Source organism: Solea solea, chromosome 20, assembly GCF_958295425.1.
Source record: "Solea solea chromosome 20, fSolSol10.1, whole genome shotgun sequence".
NCBI lineage: Eukaryota > Metazoa > Chordata > Actinopteri > Pleuronectiformes > Soleidae > Solea > Solea solea.
Genome location: NC_081153.1, coordinates 9,145,689 through 9,172,675, shown reverse-complemented (window position 1 = coordinate 9,172,675; position 26,987 = coordinate 9,145,689). Strand labels below are relative to the sequence as shown.

General features: G+C 42.6%; 1 protein-coding gene across 1 annotated transcript in view; it reads right to left on the bottom strand.

The window, feature by feature from the left end:
* LOC131447638 (retinoic acid receptor beta-like) overlaps nt 1–26,987 on the bottom strand; it is a 132,835-nt gene that overhangs the window by 81,273 nt on the left and 24,575 nt on the right. The window contains exon 2 of the mRNA XM_058619538.1: nt 5,587–5,968. Coding sequence (XP_058475521.1) covers nt 5,587–5,776 — 190 coding nt within the window. The 5' untranslated portion in view covers nt 5,777–5,968. The remainder of the gene's footprint in view (nt 1–5,586; nt 5,969–26,987) is intronic.

Sequence of the window (26,987 nt, the reverse complement as noted above, 5' to 3'; positions counted from 1 at the left end):
ATGCATGTTATATATTACTGTGATTTAACAGTTTTCTTTTACTGTATTTTATTGTGACATCACCGTCGTCATGCAGTACCATGCATTACTGTGATATAGCAATATTTTCTTACATAAAAAAAAAAATGCATTTTACTAAGTTTACAGAACGTGTGCTTGAAATAAAATATATAGCTGGGATTTAGCAGAACCTTTAAAACGTGTTACTACAATTCATTTTCTAGTGTCTATAGTATGAAGTATGTATTTAACTGCATTAATAACACTTAAAAAAAATGACTTCAGAGTACTTTTCTGTAAGAGCCGTGCCTAAAATAGTCCAATACACAACATTTTCACAGTTACAGCCTGAAAAGTCCCGGAAATAATTTACAGTGCAGTCCTCGCTCTCGGTGCAGAGGGGCCGGTGATTTAGTTCCATTTATTTACCAGCCACTTGAGTGCACATTGATTTTCAATCCAGAGGGTTAGTGCGTGGTGTAATGAGAGAAGTCTGCATTATTCATACTTTGCCAGAGCTTGAAGCCGCATGTGACCTAAATACCTGGTGATGGATTCTAAAACAACAGGGAAACACAGACAGACAGACAGACAGACAGGCAGATGGTGACGTGAAGTGAGCGAGACAGACAAAAGAGGAAGAAAAGGAAGAGGAGGAGATAAATGTGGTGCAGGTGTTTGTGTGTGTGAGTTTGGGAACAAACTGACAGCTGAGTCTCTTAATGTTGGGTGCTGTGCAGACATGTTGTGTCAGTCTATTAGTGGGAAACTACGTGTGGACGATCTACTGTATATATGTCATGTGGCGTCTCTGGAGTCTGACTCACTGCTGCTGCACGGGCGCTGTTTTTATATTAGTGACGTCAAATTAGAGAAGGCTTCCGACTTCTGCAGCTGCATTATGAATTCTGTCAGACAGTGGCGCTCTCGCCGCTCACGCATCTCACTGTCTGCAGCTGGAGACGTGACCTTCAGTCGGCTCATCCTTAAACTGCTCCGAGTTGTTGTAATAGATTCTATTTATTAGAACAAACCCCGTTGAGAGCTCATTTTCCACAGGGTTCTAACACACAATCTACACAACAATAACGAAAACATACACAAACACAACAGTAAGCAATTCACTAACACTTTACAGTACAGTTGTAAAGTCAGATTATGGTGATACCAGATTACGGCTGATGCATCTGTAGACATTAAAATATATAAACTAAGTATTAAATAAATATTCCAGGGTTTAATGTGTAAAAACCGCTCGATTCATAAGTGATAATCGTCTGATGCCATTGATTAAAAAGACGACAGATACCGGCGGGATTAATCGATCGTCTGCGTCGAGCAGTTACCGAGTTCAGCTCGAAAATGTGCGTCGAACATGCACTGATGCCACAGATGATCACCACAGTAATCCTCATCACCAGGCTTTTATCTGGATTTCACTATGGAAACTGCAATATGTGTATAGTGGAATATAAATAACAATAACATTAACATTAGCTGTACCTGAAGTAAACTACACATTACAGTGTGTGGCACGCTGTGGCTCTGTTTGGCCTTGACTGAGGTACAAATAAAAGGTGTATAAAATGTTTTATTTGATTATACACTTATATAAACGTACGTGCGGTTAGTACATGTGTCCAATTTCCTCCCAACAAATCCACAGAAATGTTACACACTGGAGCTTAAAACATCAACATTCTACAAAATACACAGAGTTTCACTGATGGCTTTGAACGCCGGACTTGAATTTATATGCGAACGTCTCACACTCACAGCTTTAGCCCTCACCACACAAAACTTACTGCTTATCAAGGCTGACAGGAAACTCCCTGCTCCATGTCTGATGAGAGAGAGAGAGAGAGAGAGAGAGAGGAAGAGGGAGTGATAGAGAGACATGGAGAGACGGAGAGAGAGGTTTCCTGGGGCAGACATGAGGCAGAAATGTTTCTGTAAGCATCTCTGTATCAGCTGAGGAGCCGAGGAACCTGTCAGATGAAGGCTTTGATAGCGCGCTGAGCTTGTTATCAGGTGAGACGTTGACGGCCTGGAAGTACACGTAGTCTCGCTCTGGGCCAGATGGGAGGAGAACATGGACAGATGGAGAGAGGATGGAAGCCTGTGAGTGACGGGATCTGTTGACCAGCTTCGCTTGAGTTCAGTTTTAACTTCATTCAAGCAAGTCCGCTGTCCATGTTTTCTCCTTGTCCTTGTAATGACGTCTCTGTATGTAAGTGTCCGGGTTTTGTACCAAGAGAAAACATTGATCTCTCTCTCAGTAAAACATTAAGGTACAGTGACGTAAACACACCGAGCAAAGCCAGCTACGGCCTTTTCACAGGAGGCAGATTTATTCCCTCATCATCCTCCCCTTCCTCACATATACTTCACACACTGGTATAGTTACATTAAATTAATAGAGTAGAACAGTATTTCTGATTTTACTCACAGTGGCGTTAAACTGCTCTGACTTATAGTACCTTAGCTGTGTATCTTACAGGACCTTAGCTGTATCTTACAGGACCTTAGCTGTACCTTAGCTGTACCTTACAGGACCTTAGCTGTGTACCTTACAGGACCTTAGCTGTGTACCTTACAGGACCTTAGCTGTACCTTACAGGACCTTAGCTGTATCTTACAGGACCTTAGCTGTACCTTAGCTGTACCTTACAGGACCTTAGCTGTGTACCTTACAGGACCTTAGCTGTGTACCTTACAGGACCTTAGCTGTACCTTACAGGACCTTAGCTGTGTACCTTACAGGACCTTAGCTGTGTACCTTACAGGACCTTAGCTGTGTACCTTACAGGACCTTAGCTGTGTATTTTACAGGAATTAAGGGGACATTTTAAGGGTTTATTCCTGATTTTAAGAGGTTTATCAGTTTCAGTGTCCGACCAACACAGACTGACATCATCTTCAAACCTTCAATCTTTGGTTGTGTTTAGAAGAATTATGGACAGAGTCAATTTAGAATTCAGAAGCTTGATTTTTATATCTTCTCATGAATATTGTAATATGTTTTCTTTCTCACTCTTTTGCATCACACAAACACACACACACACTTCAGTGCAGTTCCCAGGAGGTGTGTGATGTTTGTTGTGAGACTTTATTTTTCTTTGTAAATCCCCCAGTGGAGGCAAGAAGCGGGCGAACCGGACCGTTGACCCGACAACAGCCCGTGTTTGAGTTAGTCCCCAGGGGGCGCCAACATTTGAGGGAATATCACAAATCGTGCTCACCTGCACCGGCTGTTGCGTCTCTTTTCTTTATCTCCATGTCCTGTAAGTTCAGACATATTTCTATCAGGCAGACGCTGGTTCATTCTTTTGTCTGTAAAGTTGTAAATGATACAGACTGTTTGATGAAGGAGAAGAGAGCGTCTGTCCTGTTCTGTTTTTCTTCTTCTTGTCTTTTTTGTTCCTTGCGTCAGTCTGTGAGACCAGATCACATTCACGTGCTGACACTATCTTCATCTTATCTCAGCTGCACAATGTGGCCGTTACCTTTGTTGTATTAGCGGCGTGCAGCGATGTGTAAAAGCAACCATGTGCCACTTTGACGTCCGAGGAGTCACTCACTGATCATTTATATCATTTGTTCTCTGGTTTCCTCACACAGTCCAAAAACATGCAGATTTGGGGATGAGGTGAACTGGACGCTCTAAATTGACTGTAGGTGTGAGAGTGGATGGTTGTTTGTCTCTATGTGTGTCCCTGTGACGGCCTGTCCGCAGTGAACCCCGCCTACTGGCCTACGTCCGCTGGGATTGGCACAGCACCCCCGCGACCCTCATGTGGAGGATAAAGCGGTAGAACATGGATGGATGGATTTTCCGATGTTCCGTACTGTAACTGCTGACTCTGCTTTTCATAAACCTGTGCACTGAACCAATGTTTGTATTTAGCAAAGACTCAAAGCCTTAGTTCATGTCTGATGAACACAAGAAAGCTATAATTTTTTTCAATCGCCGTATAAACCTCCAGCTCAAAGTGTACGAATAAATCACATGTGACCAGAATTTCAATCCGGTTCGATTTTCATCCATTAATGCGATTGCTGATCGTAGGCTAACTGAGGCTAACTCCACCCAACTACTAAGACGTGGGCGGAGATCTGAGGGAGGGGTTGACGAAGCAAAGCCTCCGACGTTTATAGAAAGGGGAGGAGTTTGGGACAACGGGCCTCGCGGTGATTAGAAAAGACGGTGATCAAAGCTTGAACTAGTGAGTGGACTAAAAAAAGCCAATGACAAACTTTGAGTGCAGTAGCTGGTGTTTGACCAGAGAGGGCAGTAGATACACCGATATAGCATTTCAATACTTAACACTAAACTGTGACGATTTTGCTCCTGGATCAACAAACTAACTACATACACTGATTTACTCCAGATAAAAAACAGTGTGAAATTGATTGAATTCAAGTTCATAATCGTTTCACACCATGAACGATTTGAAGCACGTTGGAAGAAACTGTGTGTGAAATGTGAAATATTTGAAATCTCAATGCAGCGCATGTCAAATATTTTTCCATGACTATAATCTGATTACTGTTCAAACTGATGCAAGAGTGACACAACCACGCAGCACAATAACCTCACTCATCTCCATCCGAAATTCAGACACTTTAATTCTAAAAATCAATGATTAATTCAACAGTCAGGTTTTTATTTTATTTTTTTGCCAAAAAAAGGAAAAGCACACCGATCCACTGTTGAATTTCCCTGACTCTCGATGTGTCTACTTGCACTTCAGAGTTTGGCAGCACACTGAGCTGAGCTGCACAGCCGAGCTCCTCACGGAGAGAACAACTCCCCCCGGGTGAACCTGTCTGACGAGCAGGTTTTAGAGACGGTGAAAAGGAGGGCGGAACACTGAGAGAGTAAATGTGCGCAGCGCAGCACAGCTCAAGCTTAGGCAACACCGACCACAGTGTGTCGAAGTATTGCGACAGCAGTGAGCCACTGACAGTGAGAAAATAATCCAGGAGAAATGCACTACTTAAATTAAATCAAAATCAAGTCTGATTCATTACAGATCAGGTTACATCATATTCGTGAGACCACTCGGTGCTGAAGCAGGAGATTCACACGAGACGGGAGGAACTGTTTTGATCAGATTTTACAAACACAGGCCGTGGCAGCGACTTTACGAGCGACATTCTGCTCTAGAGGACCACACTCTCCTCTGCTGATATGACCAATTTCACTCATGTTATATATATATAATATATAGACTGTATGAAGGACCACATACTGAAATGGACAGGAAATCTGATTTCATGTGTCCACACTACAGTAGAGACACTCGAGAAATTGAGAAGTGATCCTCAGGCTCAGGTCGGGTTCAGTCGCTGACGCGATGCTGAAATTTTATCATATACTCATCAGAGCTGGTGATAACTCAAGTTGTGCGACTTGTGTGTATCTGTGTGAGTGTGTATGTATAGACTGTGATTGGCTCTGACATAAAAATACATAACGCTAGTCGGGTTTGGTCAGTATAGTTTTGGGCTTGGTTCGGTCCAGACTGAAAAATACCGTTGTCCACAAATCCATGAAAGAATAAAACCGCAAGCAGTACTCACCAACAGGTGAAGGTGTACTGCCACTGCTGGACGGCTGCTGGATCTGCAGTCTCTGATGTGACGGCCGTGGCAGCTGTGGCAGGGAGCTGATGACTGAAGGGAATAGGAAAGGATACAGTCCGGGTGTGTAGCGCCTCATCTGGACCAGTGGAGGACTGCTGCGGGCCTGAGCGCGGCTGGCAGTCTTCATCACAGCGATGGGCAAACGGTGCACTGAGCACTGAGCGAGCGGATGTGCAGAGAAGCTGGGAGGCCATCAGGTGACGGCCTGGCTGAAGTTAGTGTGTCTGCAGGAGGTGTGGAACCACCTCAGCACTCCAGAGATGCATGGTGGTGGAGTTTGTCCTCACCCCGGTCGACTCAGCAGCTTCTTCTACTCACTCTGTAACACAGACATAAGACGTGAGGTTAGTTAGATGATCACTCGTGCTCTCCAAACATCTTAACACCAAACTATTGCATTACTTTCTTTGACTATCTATAAGGCAAGGAGCATCTGTCCATCTCTCTGTCTGTCTCTAAATCACATTACTGTCCAACAGTTCGCTTGACGAGCTTCAACCTTGGCAGGTGACTTACTCAGGGCACCAGTGAGATGCGACAGGTGCTGTATGCTCCTCTCACACAGCACCAAACCTTTGTTGTGTAATAGAAACGGTGACAAATCAAATACACCAAAAATTAAACAAACAAACAAACCCCGGAAACACAAAAATACACAAAAAACAGGGCCATATTGAACAGGCACTGCACTACTTATTTGAAATTTGGAGAACAGTGGTGGACTGAGCGAAGCAATAACAAGTCAGACATATTTAAAGGTGGTGACCTGTCCTGCTGTGGGTGGAGTAGCTGGAGTGATTAAGTAATAGTATGTGGTGATGAAGGGCTGATGGAGGGTGTAAAGGAAGGGGCCAAGGACACAGCCTTGAGGGACTCCGGTGCTGGGGATAATGGTTGATGATGTTTCTTGTACAGTTTGTGGTCTGTTTCTAAGGAAGTTGTGAGCCCAGTGAATGTGCAGTGGACAGATGTCGCGCTGGTGGAGTTTCCTGGTCATCTGGTGGTGTTGTGTTAGAGACAGAAGGGAAATGAACAAAGTAAACTTGACAGTAATTGCGTTGGTCGTGCTAAATGATGCTGAAAGACTGGTGTGGTCCGTTGTCGATTGATCGAAGGCCTTGATTTCTACCTGTCCGGGCTTGTTCTTTTGTTTCCGACAGCAAAATTAAATGTTCCATTGAATGTGATCCAGGACTTGAAGTTTGGGGATTTTCTCATGTTTCTCTCTTTTGGGTGTGGTAGCGGTCACACAGAACTCGATGTAGTCTCATGGAAGAAAATGTCCCAAAAATGTCTCTGCGTATTAGTGGCTGTGTAACAGAGTTACAACTATTTCTTTATGATGCAGAACACAAACAAGATCTCCATGTGCACTTATGCATTTCCAATATTTTGAGGTCAGACCAGGTTAGTCTCTGTGCTTCCAGAACCACAGTCCACTGTAATGATTATGGCCGAAATGTCTGGTGATTCTGAGCTGAAGTAAAGGAATCATCATCCAACTGATCATGGCAAACATCTAAGATTATAGTCTTAATCCAGCAGGGCCTATATTTTGGTTTGATCCCTGATGCCCACCATCTATTTGGCGACTGAGTGTAAAGAACCTTCGAGGAAGATTTAACATTATGCTCTAAAATGTTAAATACACTCCGATTGTCATAATTTTTAACAAAGTGAAAATTCCTGAGTATTAATATAAGCCGAGTAGTTTTTGCATATATAAAAAAAACATATTCTGTGTTGATACATAAGGACAGTCCTTCCATTTTCAGCACAGTGTAGATTCACCGACAGAAACGAACCATTCCCCAGGTTTCAGGTCTTGTCAGAGATGTTTCCTGTAGAACGTGAGTTCAGCGCTGGAGTCTGATCATCCCCCTCTGCTGAATGCTGAGTTCTAAACTGTTAAGTAGACTGTCTAATGTTGCCTGTAATGCTCTGAAGAGGCCATTTAAGTGATGTGTGACCACACTTGGTAATTAACGACTACCAGATAGTGTCTTATCTCTGTGCTGCATGAGTGCAGAGGAGAGGTAAGGACAGACTGATGGACAGGGACGAGGTTTAAACATCTGCTCACTGTCTGGATTTCCTGATACAGAATCTAAACGCTCACAGTATAAACTGAATGAAACTGGAATGGGAGGAGATCTGCTCGACTGCGTTAATAGTAGAGCTGCAACTAAGGATTGTTTTCACGATCGATTAATCTGCTGTTTATTTTCTCGATTCATCTCGATTGATTTGGTCCATAAAGTGTCTGAAAGTGTTGGAAAAGGTCAAAGTGTGTTTCCCAACCCTCGAAATGAGGATGATGTCAAATGTCTTGTTTTGACCACAAATGGAAATGATTCACTTCTGATTATTTATTTGTTATATGAAGCAAAGAAAACAGAAAATATTCACATTTATGAAGCTAAAAAAAAACAAAACAAACAGAACTTGCTTTAAATATTAATAGAATAATTCAGATCTTTTTCAGAATATGGGTCATACTAAATGTTACACATCATTGCAGTAGGCATTAAAATACTACGTTTTGAAATCACAGCTCAATGTCCTGAATATTGAACTGAAGCAATTTTTTTTTTTACACTCCTAATGTCTACCCACTACAAGGCTTATGTTTAATTAAAAAACAAAAAGTGTTCTACATACTCTAACGCTGCAGTTACTTTATTGTCCTTTAAAGAAGAACAGTTGGTAATATGAATATTATTCTCACTGCATTTATCCTTAGTTATCAGTGGAATGTTGTCTGGAGTCTCAATACCAGGTTAGAGGAGTGGGAGAAAAGAGATCCTGTAGTGTCCAGCAGGGGGCGAGCTGCTGTGTGTTTGGCCTGATCACTCCTGGGATTCCCGACTGCTGTCATACACATGTTAGTGGAGCAGTTTCATTAGTGAGGACAGAGCAAACACACACACACACTGACACAGTCACACACATTTAGCGTCTTCTTCTTCTTCTCTCATTATTCCCAGCGCTTGATCAAACGCAGATCGAGAAACTTTTTCTTTTCTACCAATCAAAATGGGATAAGGAAAGCATGGTTTGAATAATCCATGAGTCTAAAGGCTTATCAGGCACTAGAACACTGCACAGCAGTCTGTGAGACAATCCCATCCTGTCTCAACAAGAACAAATTTGAAAGGAGACAAAGGGAGGGGGGACGTGGATGCTAATAGCTAACAGCTAACAGCGATAGACAGGAAGTTGATCAAAAGACGACATCACTGGTGGTGTCTCGATTCAGGGTCTGCAGTCTTTGTCGTAGTATAATGAGGTTGCTGTTGCTTGGCAAATGTTACACCTGTTATAGCGTTCGTTGTGGGGCAAAGGTCGGCCTCATTTGGCAGCGACATTCGCAGGAGCCCGGAAACTGGCCTCTAAAGGCAGCTCACGATGACACTGGACCCGTGTAAGCGGACAGGAAACTGAGGTTTGTGTCACTATAATTTTTGACCTAAATTGGCCTCATGTCATCTGTTGTTGAAGGGAAGTAAACATCCGCTTTCTGAGAAAAAGCACCAGTTAAGGGAAGACATGAAGCACTCAGAAAGAGCTAAGCATTTAATGTGCATCTGAAAGTGCATACTTGTCGTCATGGAAATGCTTTGCTGCTAACAATTGGCCTGAAAGCACAGCGGACTAGTGGAATACAATTATTTCTTAATCAGTGCAGAAAGAGTGCCTTTTTGCGCATATGAGCCACCTAAGATGCAGCATAATTATGTTCCTGATTGTTTGTCAGTATTAAGTATTATTTCTTTGGTATAACAAATTATTTACTTATACTTGGCAAGAAAAATATAGCAATTAACTGCAAGTCGGGGAAATTATCAAAGTCCTGCTAATGCTTTGAATGTAATGCTCGAAAGAGACACAACAACTACAGAAAGACCCAAAGCAAAACAAGTACAGTGCATAAACCCTATAATACATGACTGTGAAGCTTCTCAACTAGAGTTCTCAATGGGCCAGCCCGGCCCGACAAACCCAACCGGACCTGCGGCAAACATTTGCAAATGAGGGCGGGTCGGTTCAGGCCTCTGGCTTCCTTTTTTCCGCTCAAAAAACAAATTTCTTGTTGTTTGTTGTGAATCATCTGTTCATGTGTGGAGAAGAGTAATTCTGGCTGCCTGCTTGATGGAGAGGGGCAGATCTGACGCCGCTGTGTGCGTAACCCCCGACACTTTGGGCATGTTAGTGTCAATTTTGGAGCCCTTTTATGATGCTCAGTGTGAACTGCATCTTGTGCTGCTATGGGCAGAGCGACTCAGACATCACTGCCAGCAAAATGCCAACGATACTGCACAGCTGGCAGCCGTGCATCAACGGCATGTGCACCGGTTGGGGGAAAAAATAAGTCCATCACCGACCTCCACAAAGCCGCAACTTTCCTGTGGACGTAATTCAACCAGTTGTGGATGCTGCCCGCTGACCAAAGGACAAATGTACAACAGTATGTAGTACCGGAGGACCCAGATGACACGAGCCAGGAGACGGGTACTGTGTCAACAGCAGCAGCAGCAGCAGCAGCAGCACCCTCTCCCGCTGCAAAGAAAACACCACGCTTTGATCATTGGGAAAATGTATTCAGAGAGACAGAATCAGACGGGGGGTTATTTCGCGGGCCGCGGTCGAGTTGGGTTTAAATTTTCAGGCCCGTTGAGGACTCTATTCTCAGTCATCCAGGTCATCATCATCTTCAGTAGGAAAATGATCTTGCTTGAGTTCAGCTGAGATGTTTCAGAGATGAAATGTCCTTAACTTAACTTAAGATGCACTCTGACCCTGCGAGACTGATTTATCCGCTAACAGACAGTAGGGGGCAGTGGAGAGAGCCCCCAATCTCCCCACAGCAACAAGACATTTCACCATCACAACGACTCTGAAGCGGTTAAATTAGGGTTCAAATCCTGCTTAGATCTGCTTTAAAATATACAGCCTAGAAGTGTACCAGACTGTTTGAGATAATTACTGACTTGTCCAGTAGAGGGTGCTAAGAGCACAGCTTGGCCTGCATCCATTATGTTATGCGGTTTTTTGCTAAAGTGGAAAATCATGACACCAAAGCATCTGAAAAGCAGCGCGTGGAGGAATTTCTGGTTCTGCATAATCGTCGGTAAACAAAAAAATTATAAAGTTAGCTCCGCCTCCGTTACCATCTAACAGGTTATCTGAATATCTTTGACGGTAAATGTCACGTATTATTCGACCAAGCATGATTCTTGGAAAAGGTGCGGAAATGTGTAGACTGATGAGGAAATCATGACGTATCTCCTCAGAGAACAAGAAGCAAATATTATTTTAACAAATAAATGGAAGCAGCAACAAAAAGCCACAAACTAACTGCCTCAATTCACTTAACAGCATTGGATGGAAACGCATACAAATAAATATACATCGTCTTGTACCGATTGCTTTGATAACTTGTGACATTTTTATGGAAGCTTAGATTGGATGAGATGTTTGGTCCGCCTCATAATCTCTGACATGTTTCACACAGCAGCTACTGTGTCTTCTGCTGAAGCACCTGAGATGTTGTGACTTCTAAACAATCTCCTTATAGAAAACTTTCTCCTTCCACTGTAGCGAGAAACAAGTGGCAGTGGAAAGAATAATTCATGAGGCTTAATTTAGAAATGTAGCTCCTGCTGCCATGGTGGATAAAAAGCTGACAACAGCCACAGCTGCTGAGCATGAGCGGAATAAAAATAGGAGATATTAAAAAAACAACAAGTTGGCGCATGTAGAAATTGCAGTTTGATGAGTCCATGCACATGTACTGCAGCACATTGAGCTCTGCTCAATTCACTTTTTGAACTTCAGTCTTTTTTGTCACGCAGGATCCTAATGACAGACCTCTGTACAGTATATGAGTGATGTGAGACTTCTGATCCCATTATATAACTTCTAATTACATGTCAACAAGCAGTATTTATAGCTGCGTCTTCAGACAGAGAGATGTCAACAGTTCATGATCATGTTCTGTATATTCTCTTCATGTTATTCCTTTTTTAATTGGCCCATCCGATGTTTATTATATGCTTCGCTCAATGATTTCTAAATAGCAAATCAACAGCAGCTGAGGATGTTTGATGTTCTGACTCAAATCATCCCCTTAGAGACTCAAATCATCCACTTAGAGACTCAAATCATCTACATAGAGACTCAAATCATCCACAAAGAGACTCAAATCATCCACAAAGAGACTCAAATCGTCTACATAGAGACTCAAATCATCCACAAAGAGACTCAAATCATCTACATAGAGACTCAAATCATCCACAAAGAGACTCAAATCATCTACATAGAGACTCAAATCATCTACATAGAGACTCAAATCATCAATAAAAAGACTAAAATCATCAAAGAGACTCAAATCATCAATAAAAAGACTAAAATCATCAAAGAGACTAAAATAATCAACAAAGAGAATCAAATCATCAATAAGAGACTCAAATCATCAACAAAGAGACTCAAATCATCAATAAAGAGACTCAAACCATCAATAAAGAGAATCAAATCATCAATAAAGAGACTCAAATCATCAATAAAGAGAATCAAATCATCAAAGAGACTCAAATCAACAACAGAGACAAAGAAACACACATGGACATAAAAGAGGCACAAATACACAACAATGGAAAATGACATTAAAACTAGGATAAGAAGAAGGAAAGATAAAGACAAGGCAGTGATGCAACAATATAGATTGAAACTGCCATACAACACAAAGAAATCACAAAGACACACAAAAGATACAAAGCAACATAAATGTATGAACCCTGTTAATACACAACTAAGTACTGTATTTATTGACCTTCACCTTCAGCTTAACCTAACCTGACCAACAGTTTCAACCACAAAACCAGGTCTTAAATGTCAAGCAGTCGTGTAGATTCATGTGTTTCAGTTAAGTACCATGTCAAGGAAAGATTGTATTACTCTTCTTTAGTGGATTGAACAGCTGACGTGTGGAACTGTTAAAAGCTAACTGGTGTGTTTTTGCTTTTGAGCTGGATTACAAAACTTAAAAACCAACCAGAGGCAAATGTGGAACAGGACAGGTAGAATAGTTTCACAGCATGGGAAGCGTCTAGAATTCTCCCGATCGCTTCAGCAGCTCTCGGCTCCCTCTGATAGATGGACGCTCCGCTGATGTCGACCTCTGGCATCTGGATCTCAGCCATAATGACCGGGCCAACCGATGCTAACATGCCTCACAGAAAGGTCAATAGACCCGAATGGCAATGCGGGGTATCGACAGTGTGATCCATCAGAGGCTGGAGCGACTTGACAACAGCATGACAACAATTGATTCTACATCTGTCACACACGACGATCAATGACAAAATAATCTCTGTGTAATATTCAGGTGACAAATGGAAATCACAAAGAGCAGCCTCTGCATCCTTAAGGGACAAGGTATGTGTCAGGCTCGCACCTCATCAGACAAACTGCACAAACACATCGCCTTCATTATTCATGCGGCAGCCATGAAGAGTTTCTCCTTTCCTCTCTTTTTATTTTCTTCCTCCTCGCTGTGCATTATTCATTATGCTACATGAAGGGAACGTCTCTGTGTTGTAGATGTGGGGGTCCTGGCTGTTTCATGTCGAGCAGGGAGCTGCTCCAGCTGGGAGTCTCAGGGACCCACTGCGAGTATCAATTGTTCCAGAGATACTTCAGTACAACATGCTTTATTAATTCACATGCACCCACAGTCACAGACAAAGACGCGCACACATGTAAAAGTTCATGCACACACACGTGTTCCCCACTCTGCTGAAAATATCAGGGTTCAACAAGATGTTTTTAGCATAATAACAATAGAAGCCAACTTAAAACATACACTGTATGGACGCCTGACCAATGACGTATTTAACGACATAAACAGTTCTCTGTGACTTTGTGTCCATTCATTCTGTAGAGCATCGATGAGGTCAGGCACTTATGATGGATGAGAAGGTCCAGTTCATCCCAAAGGTGCTCGATGGGGTTGAGGTCAGGGCTCAGTGTGGAGTGGACCAGTCAAGTTCTTCCACAGCAAAGTCAAAGTCAAACTATGTCTTTAGAGGCCTTGCTTTGAGCACTGGGACACAGTCATGTTGGAATCAAAAGGGACCTTATTCAATCTGTTGCTACAAAGTTGGAATCATTGTCCAAAATGTCTTGGTATGCTGAAGATTGTCCTTCATTGGAGATAAGGGGTCTAGAGACCAAATCCTGATCGAAACACCTGAATTCAGTACTTAAAGGTGTGGCCAGCATAATTGCTGTGTGTGGATAGCAGGAAAAGTGAAAGGGAGGGTCTACAGTGACACTGTCCAAAAAACAGCAGGCAGAGCTGGATGGAGAAGATATTGAGGTTTCCGTTGGGAGTGACCAGGATGGACAGGATTATAAATGGACATATTCCAGGGACAGCTCAGGTTGAACAGTTTGGAGATAAAGAAAGAGAGGTTGAAGGTTGAGATGGTTCAGTCACGTGCAGAGGAGGGACGGTGATTTGTAATTTGACAAAGGATGTTGAAGATGGAGCTGCTGGGCAGGAGGAAAAGAGGGAAGACCACAGGGAAGGTTCATGGATGAAGTGAAGGAGGACACAAGGACAGTTGGTGTAACAGAAGAGGACACAAGGGAGAGGAGGATGGAGGCAGACGATCTGCTGTGGCAACCTCTAAAGGGAGAAGCCAGAGGAAGTAGTATATGTCTTTAGTTGCTCAGATACAGGAATCCGTCCCCTTGTCCTGGAAGTTTTCAAAATGTCCAAGAAGGAAACAGGTTGTGTCAATTAGGTGAAATATTTCTTATTATAGTGAAACGTCAGACACGAAAAAAGTGGATTTGTTGTCCCACAAAAAAACATCCGTGTCTACTGCTGCAATTCCACTTAAACAGATTTATCTCTGACATTTCCCAAACTGCAGCAAGACCCTGGCAGTATTTTTAACAAAGTAATATAATCCACTAAATATTACATTTCTTAGTAAATAAACTAACTGCTGCTTGGGAACAGGATCAAATAGTGATGTGTTTTTTTCAGTAAAGGAACTGGAACTGTGTTGTGACTCTTTATAAGATGAAGAGGAACATGTTTGTTTGGGTTTTTTTTTTAGTGAACTCATATCCACAAACGGATACCTGCACACTGTACAGGCTCAAACTCTGCCGGTTCCTCTGGGTGTTATTATCTCCTCACTGAGGCACAGGGAGTGGAAAAGTCTGAAAGCTGCTCTTAATCATGCTAAGTGTGACTAACCAACCATAGCCACTGTCTCCTCAGGACACACACACACACGCATGTGGGTGTGATGATAAATTCACAGCGATGTAGGCCGCATGTTACTCCTGTGTAACTAAAACTACATAGCTATGTCCCAATTCAGGGCTGGATCCTCTGAAAAGGATGTGGTCAGTGGAGGCTGTGTATCCTTCAGAGGCGACAGACGACATATGTGCTCTGACAACTGGACATGGTTGATTTTTGTAAACTGTAGTGACAAACTAAATAAATTAGACTCTAGCTGTGTCTCAATTCAGGGGTTGCCTCCTTCAGAGGCTGTATTTGACGCTCTGATTGTGTCACAGCACTGCAACTGAAAACAGAAAAAAACCTCTGTTAATCGAGGAGAAAGAAAATAGTGGCAGTTAACAATGACTAAATATTTTTAAAGCTCTAGCAGTAGACATGTTACAAAAATAATAAACAGCCTTAAACCTGCTGCACACTCTTAGTGATCTATACTGTGTCCACCTGTTAATACACTTAGGGAACTTTACCATAGACCAAATTAGGGCATCACATCTAAATTATTTGCGTCGCTGATGAAAAGTGCAGATTTTAAAAAACATATCTGCTGTTCATTCAGTGACATGTGGAAAACTATGAGCCGTACAAATGAGAATCTACACAGACAACAAAGGGCATCCAACTTAATCAACCACTTCCTCAGACGGAGATGACACAGCTGCACCATTCACTATTCAGATTAAATGTGACCTTTGTAACATTGTTAAAAACCAATCACATTGCGAGATGGGGTCTGGTGTCCTCCTCCCGGACACGAATGGAAGTAAAGTAGTCAGAAACATTACATTATGCACAAATTTGGCTCGCAATGGAGCTCCCGTAACGCCCTCTGGTGGGATACTATGCTGCTCACCTCCATAGACGCACAGTATATTATACTAGACAACACTAACAATATGACAGAACCCGTCTCTTCACTGGCTGTTTTCATGATCAAAGTGACGATGGTGGACAGATGCTTGTCAAAGACACGTTAACATTTTAGGAGAACATTTGACCAGATCCCCACAGATCCAGAGAGACGGTGGCGGTGAATCACAAGCAGAAGATGATGTGGCCAAGTCCCATTTTCACCCACTACTGATTTGCTAATAGGTAGATTATTCAGACGTGTAACTCGGAGAAACTGATACCGAAACTTTCTTCAACTTTAACTCAAAATGCATTTATTTGCACCCTGTACACACGTTACACAAAGTTCATTAAAAAATGGCTCTCCATATAAAAAGTAACTATAATACATGTACGCGACCCTCTTTTCTCCTTCATTCAAATATTTCACCTTTCTAAACGTGTTAAGTGATCAAATGCATTAGAAATGATTTTCCATCTCCCCATTTTTTTTTTTACGTCCGTTTTTTTTCTTTCAGAATAATGTGTGAGGCTTTTATATTCACGAGCACAATCCAAGATAAAGTGGCTCACTAATGAGGAAAAGTTTGGACAAAATATTGCCTGTACTTGTGCTCCATCTGTCCTCGTATAAACCCATTAAAATACACATTGAGCAGGACTGGATCTTTGAAAATGATGCTCTTCAGCAAAATTGTGTTGGATGAGGGAATCTGTAGTTAATCACAAATGCAGTGGTGACATCATATGGTGGACATGGACTCTGGGTCTGGAACCATTCGCAGCTGACATATAAGACTGGGTTCACTCTGGACATAAGCGGAGTTTCCATTGAGTGGAACAGTTTGTTTTGGTACAGTACGATACATATTGTCTTTGTGTTTCCATTAGGAATAGTTCCAAAGTAACCAGCCCAAACCATTTCATTCTTTGGTTTCATTCTCCTTCCCTTGGGGTACCAGAGTAAAATGGTACGGTCAGGGTCAGGGTGGAGCTAGATCGCCTCCACCCACGACACTCCGCTGATTGGACGTCAGTGTATATCATTGAAAGAATAAAAGATGTCAAGATTAACACGGCAGACTTAGTTTTTACAACTTGTATTCATAACCAACAGCCTAATGATCACATAGTGAATTACATGCAGTCACAATTATTTGAACCTTATATTCAGGTTTTCAGTTCTCAAAAAACCTAAGGGGGTTTGAACAAACCAGACTCTGTCCCGCCATCATCACGTTGAACCATAAATCAGAAATGTCATATATATTTATGTTTGTTGGAATTACATCCGCTTTATACTGAGTCTGGTCATGACGGGTTTAAGAGGAACTTAAATGTGGATTAGAGCTTGTCAGCCTTATCGCTGCCTGACTGGGGAAACAAAGTGGAAGGAGTATTTTGGACGACTCTTCAACTTCTAATCGTGACATGTTTTCCAGTTTTAGCCCGAAAAGAAAACAGGCTTAATGTAATTTCAGTATGTGATTTTCATCATCAGTGTCAACATGAGTATTCCCTCTTTCCTCAGTCATAAACAGCTGACAGGCATGGGGCTGAATAAGACATGTGATATGTGCAGCGTTATTCTTCTGTCTTCATGAACAAGAGACAGAATCACTAAAGCTGCCGTGTGTAACTTTTGGTGATTGTTGTTGATGACGTCATTATTCTGCATCTGTTTGTTTTTTAATGAACAGAAGCGATATGAAACGATTTGCTCTGGGCCTGATTGAGGGAGCGTTTGTGTGTATACACCAGCAGAGCATGGGCGGGCGTGGACAAGAACAGTTCACACCATCAGACTGCTGAATGACTGGGTTTATGAAGCAGTAGAATTGACGTCTTGTGTTTTCTTTTGCGTTTTTTGCTGCCGTGACATGAAACACATCACTTCCTGTGTGCAGTGCAGGGATGTCACCGGGTGACACGAGCTCTACACACACTGCTATATTGGGAAACACAGAGAGAGTCATGTGGAGACTTAATCAGCATTGTGTGAACTAACTTGGTTTGAATGTAACAGACGTTTGTTTGTATGTAACAGTTACGCACTACAGCTTTAAATAATGATGTCATTAAGAGGTGTGGAATAAGAGGCCCGGGAAAAGCCAAAGCCTTTAATTTGGAAGCCATTACTGTGACATCCTCTGCTGTTTTCATAAACCCTCAGCCTTGCCGAGCGAGCTGTTTCTCCAGATGAGCCTGGAGCCAAGTCAAGCACAGCACAGTCTCATTTATTTCTCGCAGAGATGCTAAAGGAAGGAGGACTTTTCTCCTCCTGCCTCACGCTCACACTTTTACATGCTCAGCTATTTCTAATCTCAGATTTATGCATTTGCAAGCAATGCAAACGTGTGCTCATGTAAGAAGCGCCGTGTTCACAGCCTGGGGCTGTGGACCAGCTCGCCACATCGCCTCGCTTGTACAAGTGGTGCTGGCAACCGTCGCCAGGCTCAGTCTTCTGCTTCCTGTTCCTGCTGAGTATCCTGTTCTCTGCTGCGCATTGGAATTGCTTTGTCCTCAATAGCGCAGTTGTCCTGATTAAGCTCCATCCGTATAATTAGCTCTGCCTGCTCAGGAGCTGCAGAGGAACTTTCTCAAGAGCCTGTTTCACACTTTCTGCGCTCTGTGTCCACAGGGAGACGCTACATATCACAAACACTTTCCATCCTAACTTGCATTTCTTATCTAACATCTAACATCGTCAGAGTCGGCACTGCACACATTCGTGCCCTTGGTAAGTCACTTGTTTAGTTTAAAGCCAGTCAAACAAATCGCCTGAAAGCTATGCAATTAAAAGGGCGGACGGACATGCCTCGCATTTATAATAATATAGCGACCATTTCTCACCAGGAGTTTAGCTTCCATTTTGTATTCTTTGTGCAAACTTTTATTCTGTGTTGCTTTGTTTCGGAATCGATGAAATTCCTCACAAAACCTAAAGCGAGCGTCTTTGGTGACCGTCTCTGACACCGACTGGAATGGAACACGACGCTTGTGTAACTTTTCAAGGTGTTCCTTTGGAACAAAGTACAAAGACGCAGCCGCCGTCCTCGCTCGAATGGACCGTTTGGGCAACAGAGGAATGTGTTTTGCTTATGATGAGCTACGGTGTGACTCATCACATGCACTTAGTTGAATATTTGTCCATCTTCACATTCCTCAAAAGTAATATGGTTCCGAAGTATTAAAATTGATGCATTTGTCTTGCATTTTGAGATGCATGAAATGACATATGTTCATAAGCTTTGGACGGAGTCTGACAGAACAAGGCTGACGGAGGATTTCCTCGTCTTTCTCCGTGAAATGTGCCAAACGTGGCCGCCACGATTTCTAACCTTTCACGTGACTGTGTTCCCAGCAGTCAGCGAAGTCGTGTAATTCTTCAGCTCGGTCGTATAATGTGATATGACATAATGATATAGTTATAAAGTTTATACGCTTAGGCGTCATGGCGGAGGGAAAAGAGGAGAGGGGAAGAAGCCGAGCACACTGTCACCGTCCAAGTCAGACAACGCCGAGGCCACAGAGTGACAGTGACAACAAGCAAAGTGTTTAGTGAGAAGCTGCCACAGGCTTGGTTCTGTTGTTGACAAGGTGTGCGTCACTCTGAAGGAAGCAGCCGTCAGGTTCACTATATACTGTATAAACTACAAGGAGGCGTGTTCAATTTCATTATCTTCAAACTCATTACCTGGTAAATAAATGCCAGTGAGTGTAAGTCCTTCACATGTTCTCAGGGAAGAGGATGAAGCTGTTGCCGCAGTCACGTGCAGAACATTTCCTATTCTACCTGTGCATCCGAGTCAAGTCAAGGTCGACATCAAACGCACAGAGAGATACTCTGAGAGACTGCCTTCACATTCTGATGCATATGATTCTGAGAAAAGACTACAAGGCTCAGAAACTTCAAGGTCTCGTGCAGAAGAGAAAGAGCGACCTCACCTTTACACCTTTTCAAGTACTAGAGAACGAGCGGTGTAATGAAATAAAAGGGACTTCTGGAGGCTAATTTAACTCTTGCTCTAAATGAATAATGCACGTTAGATGAGCTCAGACCGACGCACAGATATTGACTCGTGTTTTAGGTTTCTTTGCAGCGTGGGAAGTTGCAGGACCTGTGTGCAGATGAGGGCTATTTTCAGATGTTAACAGTGGTTTCATAAAAACATCTAATCCGAAACTGTAGAGGAAGCTTTGTAGAGAAAAAGGCGAAAAAGCGACCAGACTTACAACGTTCTGCTTTAAGTCAGGGGACGGGAACTGTCGACATATGAAGTCCAGTTGAACATTCTCTGGATGTGTCCGCCCGTCTTAAGAAATTCAGTTTAGTCACTATCATTTATTTTTTATTTTTTATTTTTTTTTCAAACGCAGCTTGTTAACTCATTTTCAGGCTTCGTTGATGACATGAAAACAGCCAGAAAATCCTTCGCAAATCCCTTCATTCCGTCAGTGAGTGACTCAGAAACGCACTTAATTTGCCGTTCGTCACAGGACCCAACAAACACACAAACAATCGCCGCAGTGTAATGGATGTGATGTGAAACGCAAAGTGGGCCAAAGGGGGCGGGTGGGTTTGTGGTGCGTGTGTGGAGATGCTGTGTGATGTAGGGAAGGGGAAGAAAAAAAAAAGAAGAAAACCTTTGAAGGTTTTCGAGCGTGGAGAAATTAGAAGCGAAGACATCTTCATCCTGTATGCTTCTATTAGGAGACAAAAGGAAGACTAAGTGATGCAAATTAATATGGCGTACGGAGGAGAGATAGATGATGATCAAAGATGGAGAAACATCCCCGCTGCGGCTCCAGTGACAGGCTCAGGGGGTCACACAGCTGTCATCACTGTCTCTCTACACGGCTTCCTCCCTCTATTTTACAGAATATGTTTTTTTTTCCCTTCCCTTCCCTTCTTTTTTTTTTTTTTACCCCTAATCCCCTGATGCCAGAGGCACACAATGCATGCAGGCCCTGAGGAATGGTGCATTAACTCAGAGCCAAAGGGAAAAAAAACACCACAAGCAGGCAGAGGAGGAGATTAACATACAGTAAAACACAGCAGAGAGGAAAGAGCTCTATTCATCAAACATACTGTAGAGTTCGCTGCGCCAAAGACGCAGACACGCTCACACTAACCAACCACAAACACGTGCTGCACAGCATATGAACGCCAAAGTTATTTAGTATTTATGCAGGAGCTGCAGGAGTCAAAGCTGTCCCAGTTACAACCTGAACCATCCCTTTAAATGACTCTCGTTTCCATGGATACAGCAATAAACATGCAGTTAAAGTAATGAAACATGAAAGATGAACAGAAAAATCTATTATGTTAAGACAAACCTTTTTTCTTTCTTTTTTTTTTAATTATTCATCCTGACCTCCCGCCACCAGAGGTCACCTGACAAAAAAACGTGACGATAGGTTGGTGTAACGAGCTGTTACAAAGCTCCTTATTTGACTCTCTTGGCGCCGTGTTTCGCTCAGCGCCTTTTCTACGTTCCACAGACGGCGGCCGTCAGTCTCACCACGTCCACTCGTGTGTTTCCTACACATCCCATAACTGTGATTTCTCACCTGTTGTGCTATACGGCGAGGTCGTGTGTGGTTTCATCACATGATCACTGCTCCTACACGCGCTGACCTGCCCGACCTCAGGATGTTTACACCGTCCTGACAAAATGCTCTCTTGTTGCGACACATGTGTAAATGATTATTAACCCCTTTAACACCTATAAGCCTCAAAATGTCTGTCTGGACTTTTTTTACTTATTTTAACCTTAAAAGGGCAAAAAAATGTCCTGTGCATTATGTGCTTTTGCCCATTTTTCCAGAATCTGGCAGTTATTTACAATTTCATACATGTTAAAATAGTGTATTAACAGTTTAAAATGAAGAAAAACAAACAGTTTTAATTAGAAGATAACCACTGCAGTTGTACATTGAAATTTGAACGGTATAGAACATATTGTTTGAGTTTGATTTAAGGTATTGTTTTTGTCTCAAAATGCATCTTTATCTGTTATCATTATTAGAAAATTCAGATGAAAACAAAAACAGCCAACAGTTCCTCAGCCTTCAAGCAAATGACTCAAAAAAAAAGTAGTCAGTTCACCGTTAATAGATGCATTATCTATTATTATTATTATTATCATCGTCACTTTGATTTAATGTGTCTCTCTGAATGTCTAAATTGGTTTGGAGATCAAATTATGTCAATAAATATAATATCTAACAAATGAAATACCAGGCGATATCAGTTTTATTTAGTTGATTATTTCTCTGGACCACCGAGATGTTGACGGTGCAGCTGCACTACGTTGTTTTTGTCAAGTGAAAGGCGCGTTTCTAGTCCACTGACAGTCAAGTAAAATCCTGTGTCTGTGCTCTTATCACTCAGAGTGAGTGTGAGAGTCTATACAGATCAGCATATATTCTGCATATGTATGTAAATCCAATCCCTGTTTTACTGTGTTGAGTCCACTGATGCACGGCTCTCCTTTATGACAATCAGGCTCCACAGCTGTGCACTTTTATATCCCACAAATTAGAGTGCTTTGAATGTGTAAACTGTAATTATTAGACTTGGAGTCCCTTAATGCCTAAATAAAGCCTAAACACTGAGCGCCGACACCAGCTAATACATTATTGAATCTTTAATCTCTCCTCTCTCTTGCTCATTTGCACACGGCAGCAGCTTCTCACTGACTGTTGCCACAGAGGAGAGAAGCTCTGTGTGTGTGTGTGTGTGTGTGTGTGTGTTGTTCACAGAGGTGTGTACTGCATCAGGGTTATCTTTAAAAATAACAACTGATATTTAAATACTCTCTCAACTAAATCTCTTTAATATGAAGCCTGCAAATATTTCACAATAAAAGCCCCCGTTGGAAGAATGAATGCATTCAGAGAACGGAAATGCTTTGAGTTGTTTCAAACTGAAAAGCTTTTTACTTTGAAATGTGTTAATAGAGTGTTGTGTTTGTAGCATATTTGAAGAATATAAAGCGTCTATGTTGCTGTAAACTGTGCAGGACTTGTAAAGAAAGTAGGCACGCACTATTCTGCGGCCTGAATATCAAACTTCAACTTTTATTTGCGTCGCACCGAATCACAACGCACGTTATCTCAAACACATAAAGATGTGCAGCATCTGCCTCGACCGGTTGGGGTGAAAGGAGAAATGTGGGACAGAGGAGAGAGACCAGGAGCAGATATATACTACAGTTTGATGGATAGAAATAATTCATGAAGTTGGGAAACTGAATAAGAAGAAGAAGAAGGACAGTCGTTCCATGAAGGTGGAGTTGAATCAGCTGTGCATGGACACGGTTGTTTTATAGAAGTGGGACAAAGTGTTGCGTGAAGCGTCTTTTGATCTATGTTCATGGTCTTTAAGTGAAGTGCAGGGGGAAAGCCCCAGTGTTGGGGAACATAATGCTACGCTGGCACAGGATGAGTCCAACAGCACAATGGGTCATCATTCATTTCTATTTCTTTTTTTGTTGTCGTTGTTGTTTGACAGAGAGGCACATGCGGCTCTGCCACTTGAGCCCCAGCGACTCATAATTCATGTTGTCTTTCATTTAGCAGGAAGACCATTTGGCATATTGCGATATGGAAATAAGAGGAGCTGATCAAAGCTCTCCTCCCCTGGATGCACTCTGCATCTCTCCCTCTCTCTCTCTCCCTCTCTCTCCCTCCCTCTCCAAGGACTCAATCCTGCCAAGAGCTGCAGCTCCTAATACAGACATTTCAGCACTCCTGCCCAGCCGCCCGCCATCATTAAAATTTCATACTGACACACGGCGTACAGATTCCTGGGATCCCTGCAGGCTCAGCTGTATCTACCTGACTGACTCCTGATGCTCTCGTCTCCTCCCGCGCTCTGGCCAGCTGATTGGACTGGTCTGAGGTCTGTGGTCTGAGGTCTGAGGTCTGGTGTTTCTCAGAGAGCAGTGGACGAGTTTCAGATTCAGATATTTATGAGCTCGTCCTCTCATGCCGGTGAGAATGTGAAAGTGTGTTTTCTGACTGCTGGAATGAGCAGAATCCTGACACTGGTCGTTTTATCAGCGTATTAATCTTCAGGCTTGAGTCTCATTACGAGGGATGAACTGATGATTAGAATATCTGACTTCCATTAGTTAGTGTTAGATTTCTTGCTGCAGCTCATTCGCAATAAGGATATAACTGATCTAGGATCTACTGACTGTTCTGAGTGAGTTTTTCATCCAGATCTCGACTCTGTCGTTGACAGGTTTTATCTCGTCAGTGTCATGTCCTGACAGCCATCAATAAATAAAGTCGTCAGGGGTCGTTTGGTCAGGCAGGAAAGGCAGCTTCTGCCACAGTGGACAGTGCAACTGATCACGGTCCCTAACGTCAGCTGATCGGCTGCTTTAGGTCGGACCTTTGAGTCGGACCTTTGAGGAAACAGCTGTGAGACAGGCCTCCTCACTTCCTGTTTTTACACCCTTGGTGTAAAAAGTCAGGTGCACCCTTGGTCAATTACTGCGGGAAAACCCCACAACTCCTTATATGGACCTCCTATTATATCTCATGTTAAAAGAAAACCCCAGGAGAAGTGATAATTGTGCAGAAGTCACAAAATAAACCATTTTTTATTTCATTTATGTTCATAAAAGCAAACTTTGAACTGTCATTTATTTCCAAGTTTCATGAATTCAATCTGTTTATATGAGTTGGAAATGAAAAAAAGAAAGGATATAAGAAACTCTATATTGCACATTCTTATCACCTCTGTATATATATGCTCGAACATAGCGGAGCCTAAAGCAGCTCTGTGTCTTATTCTCCTCGACCTTTGACACCATGGGATTTTTCTACCGCGTTTGTCTGACATTTAGTGGAGGCAGACGATAGTCGAGGAGGAAAGAGAACTTGGCTTGTGACTAAAGGGTTGCCAGTTTGAGTCCCTGCCAGGTCAAGGGCTGGAGTTCCATGTGGCGACTCGTAGAGAGGGAGAAGCTAAACAAACATGCCTGACGTTTAGTTTCACTCTTTGGTGGTGAAATGTGCTCTTGATTGTGTTTCTCAACATGTTTGCTGTATTACTGTACAGAACGTTGAACTGTGTGCTTTTAAATGTGCTGTAATGCTCAGAAACACACAGGTAAAAGTATCAGTGTTGGACTTGTTGGGCATTTTTGTTTGTTTTCCTCTGGAGTCTGTATTTTAAACGAGTTCTTTGACTTTGCTTTCCAGTTATTGATTCATATTTCTGTTATGATATCGCCTTGAGTCGTTCTTTTCCTCTTTATTTGCCTTCTTCCAACTTCACTTCTGCCCGCGTGTTTCTTTGCATGAGTTCCCCCTCGTGTCTCAGGTGTCCAGTGAGTTTACATCTTCCAGTGTTTTGTGGCACTTCCTCTCATTGCCTTTACGTCTCCGCTTCCTTCGCCATCGTTTGCCGTGGATGTTTTTGCCGCAGACAATGAACGCCGCCGACTTCATTTTAGATCGGGGACTTCAGCAGAAACTGGGATGTTTGAAAGCAATTATGCCGTTCCCACTTTTGCTTCTTAGGCCTGACGTCACAATCCTCCGTCACACTCTGTCCTGGCCTTTCACAAATATCCCTCTCCAGCTTATTTCCATGCTTCAGGGTGGTGGGTGAAGTGTGATTGTATTTGGGACACACCAGGCTGACACTGCATCACAACGCCCGGAGGGATGCTCAGTGTTGTCAGGAGTTGCAGACACGAGTGCAGAGAACACCTCCACTTCTCCTGTCACTCAACTGCAGCGTCAGGACAGAGGGGGGAAGAAGTGATGCAGGGGGGGGGCGGGGGTTGGTCACGGCTAAATTAGTCAAAATACACCCATCACTACTCATTTAACGTTTCACCATCGCTTTTGGTTATTTAAGGAGGAAGTGGCAGACATTTGGAAGCAAAGACAAATGTGTGGTAAATATAGAAACCAGTGGGTTTTTTTCTTTTCTTTTCCTTCTCTGAAAAATTGACAACGCGAGTAAACGTGATGCAGCGCTGTGCTGTGCAGGAGCCACGCGACAGGACTTCAGCAAAGAGGGCTGAGCTGTCTATCATGAATGGCCTTTAGGGGGCGACTCTAATATTTTCGTATGTCGGAAAATGAGTAGGTTGTGGCCTCGGTGGTAGAGTGAGGCGTCTTTCATCTATAGGAGGTTGTGGGTTCTGATTCCCGGCTCTTCTAATCTACGTGCCGGTGTGTCCTTGGGCATGTTCGATGTTTTTTATGGTCTAGAACGAAATAATATCATAGAGAAACATATGCACTTTAATTATTACCATAACTATAATGTTAATACAGTAGTGTCCTCTTAGGGACAAAATAACGTCTGTATCTACATCTCTATTCTTCTATTTCTCTGTGTATCTCTGTATTGGTGCCGTTATCTGTCCTTCTATACCAAGGTTTTGTTGAGATATTTGACGTTTGGAATATAAAAAGGAAATAACGATTAGGGTCAATGGGATTACATGCAGGGCCATTAAAATAAACTCTTTTATTATTATTTAGGAGCGGGGTTGCAAAGGGGTGGAAAATTCCTTGTAAATTTCCAGAAACTGTCCATGGGAACTTTAGTGTGGAAATGTTGATGTCATTTAAATATCGTCCTCATGATATCATCGAAACTTGCTTTACTTTATTTAGTCCTTGAGCTCAAATTTAACGTGTGGCTTCAATAGTTCAGGTTTGTAGAATAGAAATCACCTGCGATGTCATGTGATGATGCACAGTGCATGTAGGGGGCGTGGCCTCAATAGCCCTGCAGTAAGCAGTGTCTGACTCACATCGATATTTAACTTCGTTTTACATCAAATCTGATTGTTTTAGCTAAAGATTATGAATAATCCCTGTTCATTCCCATGGAAAGTTTCCAATTTTAAAATTTTCCCCAGAAATATGCAACCCTATTTTGGAGTTGTGTAATGGGGGCATTGACTGGGGCTAAAAGTCTATTCTGAAAATCTTGTTTATGCCCCTGACTGCAGCCACAAAGCCTCCACTGACACACACACACACACACACACGTCGTCCTAACACTTCAGAAGTGCTGACTGCTTGTTATTGAGCCATAAAATGCCAAGAACAAGGAGTCGTGAAAGGCCAGTGAGTCTGTCGTGACATCACCGATACAGTGCTGGAGCAGCGCAGC